This window comes from Elephantulus edwardii, unplaced genomic scaffold (assembly GCF_000299155.1).
Source record: "Elephantulus edwardii isolate Elephantulus edwardi_28Jun2011 unplaced genomic scaffold, EleEdw1.0 scaffold00012, whole genome shotgun sequence".
Taxonomy (NCBI): Eukaryota; Metazoa; Chordata; class Mammalia; order Macroscelidea; family Macroscelididae; genus Elephantulus; species Elephantulus edwardii.
In genome coordinates, this window is record NW_006399762.1 from 24763535 (window position 1) to 24768763 (window position 5229).

Consider the following 5229-nt stretch of genomic DNA (forward strand, 5'->3'; position numbering starts at 1 on the left):
CTTGATTTTGAACCATGTAGTGTCTCCTTGCTCTGTTCTGACGACTGCCTCTTGGTCCAAGTATAGATTTCACATTAGCACAATCAAATGTTCTGGGATTCCCATAATAGCTTATAAATAAGTTCCTGCATACATTTTGTTTAAATTATTTGCTCAGTGGAATTGCAGAAATGTCTACTTTAAGCATTGCACAGGAAAATATAACATTTGTAGAGCAACAATCCTATTCCCATTAAGTTGATTCTGACTCATAAGAACCATATACGATGTAGAGTAGAACTGCCCACAAGGTTTCTAAGACTGTAACTCTTTATGAAGGAAAACTGCTGCCTCTTTTCTCTTGCACATTGGCTGCTAGGCTAACCGTGGTGCTAACAGGGATTCTTTTTGATAAAAGCTAACCAACCACATTTTCAGTCAAATCTCTTGAGAATCATCTCCTTTGCCTCCAGCAAATTAGAGAAACCCCATACTTCTGGAGAACATCCCTGGGACTTCTCTCATTGTATTAGCTCTAACTTGTCTGTGTGGTATTAAGTAACCTACATCTACTATACATTATTCCTTTCTAAGTTTCCATAACTTGGTGCAAATATTTTCTTTAATCTCATCTGACAAAAAAACCGTACTGGAAATTTTAAGAAGGTGATACATAATCAATACTTTGATTCACAGAAGATTATTTTTCACCCCAAAGCTCTTACAGTTATGCTTCTTTGAAACTTTTATCAGCTTAGGCCAGAAAAGTGGCATTAATAATGGATAAGACTGGCCAGAAGGTACATAATCTATTTACTAAATTATAAATGATGATGCACTTAATTAAGTCAAACATTTCTTATATCTTTTTAATGCCTTTGAGTTGAATTGGGCAGAGTGGAAGAATTTTTAAATTTTTAATTATCTTAAAATACTACTGAAACAAATTCAAAGATTCAGTTCTGAAACGGAATATCTGTCTTACACCCTCCTTAATTTTGTATCTTTGAGTTTGCAGTATATAGTTATAGTCTGTGATAGAGGAGTCTCCTCTAAATATTCCTTTCACAAAATGTTCCCTTTGCTTTCTACTGTTAGTTTCTGGAGCTGATTAAAATTCTGAAATCATTTTGGACATATAAAAGATCATAATATCAGAATTTTAAACAGTAGAGAGTAAAAATAATGAGATGTGACAATATATCTTTTTAAAATTGTGTTTCATTCATTCATTCATACATTGTGTTCTGGTGGCATTTTTTTCTTCTTACTTCTACTCACCAAACTCTTTGACCCCATGATTCCTGCCTTCCCCACTTCCAGCCCTTCTGCCCCCTCCCCTTGCATCATTGCATATCCGTACACATATCACTGGCTCCCCTTCTGGTTTTACAATAGTGGTCTTATACAGTATTTGTTTTTATGTGCTTGAGTTAGTTCATGCCACATAATGCACTCTAAAATCTCCCATGTTATATATACAATATTTTATAAAATTATTGCTTCTGAGTTGCTTCTTTTGTGTGAATGTATCACAGTTGCTCAGTCTAATCGTTTGTTGATGGGCATTTGGCCTGTTTCTGTGTTTTTGCTATCGTTAAGAATTCTTCTCTGAACATCTGTGTACAAATCTCCATTTGTATCTCAGTTCGCTTTTTCTTGGGGTATATTCCTATCAGTGGTATAGCTGAGTCCTATGGAATATGCATAATCAACTTCTTAAAGACAGACCAAACTGCCTTCCAGAGTGATTGTACCATTTTATAATCCCACCAACAGATTATGAGTTAAAATTTCTCCACATCCTTTCCAACATTTATTGTTGGAAAAGCAGTCCTGTTAAACTTTGGACTGCTACTCCAGTAAGATGATACCTCATTATAGTTTTGATTCGTATCTTTTATTGCCAATGATTTTGGGCATTTCTTCATGTGTCTGTTGGCCATCTGCATGTCTTCCTTAGTGAAAAGTCTTTCCATATCTTTTGACCATTTGTAATTGGGTTATTAGTCTTTTTCTTGTGGAAGCCCTGTTGTTGTTGTTGTTGTTATATGCCATTAAGTCCCTAATGACTCATAGTGACACTTTGTCCCACAGCTCTGAACCCTGATCTACCGTGAGCCAACCTCATCATCTTTGATATACCTATCCTCATTACTCTAGCCACTGAGACAATCCATCTCATTGAGGGTCTTCCTCTCCTTCACTGGCCCTTCACCATCCCAAGCATGTTGTTCCTCTCCAAGGACTAGTCCCTCCTTGCAACATGCTCAAAGTATGTCAGATGGAGCTTCACATTCCTTGCTTCCAAGAAGCAACCTTGTTTCACTTTTCCCAAGATGAACCTGTTTGATCTCCTAGCAATCCATGGTGTATTCAATATTCTTCTGCAGCACCACAACTCAAAGGTATCAATTCTTTTTCTATCACCCCTTGTAATTGTCCAGTTTTCTGATGCATAACAAGTACTTGTCAAGACCACGGCCAAGACAGGCACACCTTAGTCTCCACATGGACATTGCTGCTCGTCAGTACCCTGGAGAGGTCCCTGATAGCATATTTTGCCATTACAACTAGTCTTTGATTTCCTGGCTGCTGGTATCAAGAGTATTGATTGTGGAGCCAAGCAAGCTGAAGCTGTTAATCTCAATCTCTGTAAATTTTCATTATGAGACCCTTGAGATGTCATCGCCAAATACGTTTCCCCAATCATTTCATTTTCTTTTTTCCATATTAGAAAAAGGTTTTGATGTACAAAGACACTTAATCTGTAGGAAATCCCATTCATCAATGTTATCCTTCCCTGGTTGTGCATTTCTGACTGTTTTTGCCAGCCTACCATAGGCTAGGCCTTTTAAGTTTTGTCACATTTTGTTTTTTATGATCTTAATTGTTGAGATTTTATCCCTAGGCCTCTGATCCACCTTGAGTTTATTTTTGTATATTCTGTGATATGTGGATCTTGTTTTAGCTTTCTGCAGGTAGAAGTTCAGTTTTTCCAGTATAATTAGTTGAAGAGGTTGTCATTTGCCTATTTGATGAGTTTTATTACCTTGTCAAATACTGGTTGAACATAGATAGATTGGTTAATTTTGGGGTTCCCAATTCTCTTCTATTGATCTGTGTCTGTTATTGTACCAGTACCATGCTGTTTTTATTATTACAGCTGTGTAGTAGTTTTTGAGTGCTATGCCTCCCACTTTCTTCCTTTTTTTTTTTTATTTTCAAAAGTACTTTGCTTATTTGGGGTCTCATTCCTTCCCAAATAAACTTGTCTATTGTCTTTCCTATCTATTTAAAAAATTAATTGCTGTGGTATTGAGATCGAATTGAACATGTAGATTGGTTATGGTAGGGTTGTCATTTTTCACTAATTTGAGTCTTCATATCCATGAACAAGGTACATTCTTCCTTTTAGTTAGGTTTCTTATTGTTTCCCACAACTATGTTTTGTAGATTTCTTCATAAAGATCTTTTGTGTCTCCCTCCCTTTAGGTTTATCTCATTCTGTGGTTGGCTATTGTAAACGATATTGCTTTCTCAGTTTCCTTCTCTGAGTTTTCTTTGACACTGTAGTTGAAGCCCATTGATTTTTGTATATTGATCTTATATCCTGGCACTTTACTGAATTGGTCTACTAGGTCTAACAGTGTTTTTGTTTGGTTTTGCTTGATTGTCTTTTTTGTGGCTTGTGTTCAGTTTTAGGGGTTTTTTTGGGTTTGGGTTTTTTTATTTTTTTTTTTGTTATTGTTGTTTTGTCTAACAGCTTTTTTGTTGAATCCTTTGGGTTTTCTTTGTATACTGTCATGTTGTCTATCTGTAGTGAGAGTTTACCACTTCTTTGCTGATCTGACTGCCTTTTATTTCCTTCTCTTGTCATATTACCCTAGTAAATGCTTACAATATAATATTGAATTAGAGTGGTGCATGTGGGCACCCTTGTCTGGTTCGTATTCTCAAGGAAACGTGTTTAGTTTTTCTCCATTGAGAATGATGTTGGCTCTTGATTTAGAGTATTTACTTTCCACAATGTAGAGCAAGTTTCTCTCAGTTCCTATCCTGTTGAGTACTTTAATCAGGAAAGAGAATTAGATGTTGTCAGAGGCTTTCTCTGCATTAATTGCTATGATGATGTGGTTCTTGTTCTTTGTTTGCTTTGTTATTGTAGTGAATTACATTGATTGTTTTTCTTATGTTGAACCATCTTTTCATACTTGTTATGAATCATACTTGGTCATGATGAAGTATTTTTCTAACACACGATTGCTGGATTCTATTGGCCAGGATTTTGTTCAGGACTTTTGCATCTATGTTTGAGAGATATTGGTCCTTAGTTTTCTTTTTTGGTGATAGTGATAGTATTTAAAAAAAAAAACCAAAACACAAAACCACAAACTGAAATTTGTCAAATAGTTAAATAATGTCATCTTCAGAAATATTTTGTAAAGATTTTCAGAAAGTTGAGTAGTGAAAATTTTACATAAAATGTAACTATTTTCTTTTCCTTTTTTTTTTTTCATTTCAATTTTAGGGACAGCCTGGCCCTCAGGTAAGTGAACTCTTTTCTAAGAAATTAATTTCAACACAAGATACTCCAATTGGTGGGTTTTTCTGCATTTCTCATAAAAAAGTCTGTAAACTGGGAATGATGACACCATGCAGTAAACCAAATATTCAAGGATAAAGCATTGGGGCCTCTTCAGGGTTGTATGAGCCGCATCAGCTGTTTGGCCAGATGGTAAATTTAACAATGCACTATCATATAAAGTAAAAACTCTTAACTGATCTGAAACAGGGCCACAAAACTTTAATATAAGATAGAACGACGTCACTAGTGTCAGTATGAGCTGGTTTGCATTAGGGACTGATTAATCATGTCCTGATAGAGTTGTAAATCCATGCAGACTCTGATTATTATGAGCATAGTCTTGCGAGCTAATTTTGATTGATTATAGGTGTATATTACAATTGTTCTACATTTTCATTATAAACCAACTACTAAAGTATGACTTATAATTAAACATAAATTCCATCAGCAGAAGATCTCTTGAGTGTTCAGTCAAATGGAATGAAAAAAAGCAAATTTGAGAAGGAGAGGGAAGAATGTGTTTAAAGATGAAAGCACCGTGAGTTGTTAGAATTGAAGAATTGGGGAAAAATTAAGAAAGAGAAATCCTAAATCAGTACTGGTTAGTTTGAAGGAAGCTAAAGAGAACAAAATAAAGTTATTAATGATTTAGGATTTTTATT

General features: G+C 35.2%; 1 protein-coding gene across 1 annotated transcript in view; it reads left to right on the top strand.

The window, feature by feature from the left end:
* The window catches only part of COL25A1 (collagen, type XXV, alpha 1), a 701437-nt gene that overhangs the window by 403273 nt on the left and 292935 nt on the right, over positions 1–5229 (top strand). Inside the window, exon 5 of the mRNA XM_006881095.1 lies at positions 4511–4528. Within this exon, the coding sequence (XP_006881157.1) occupies positions 4511–4528 (18 nt within the window). The remainder of the gene's footprint in view (positions 1–4510; positions 4529–5229) is intronic.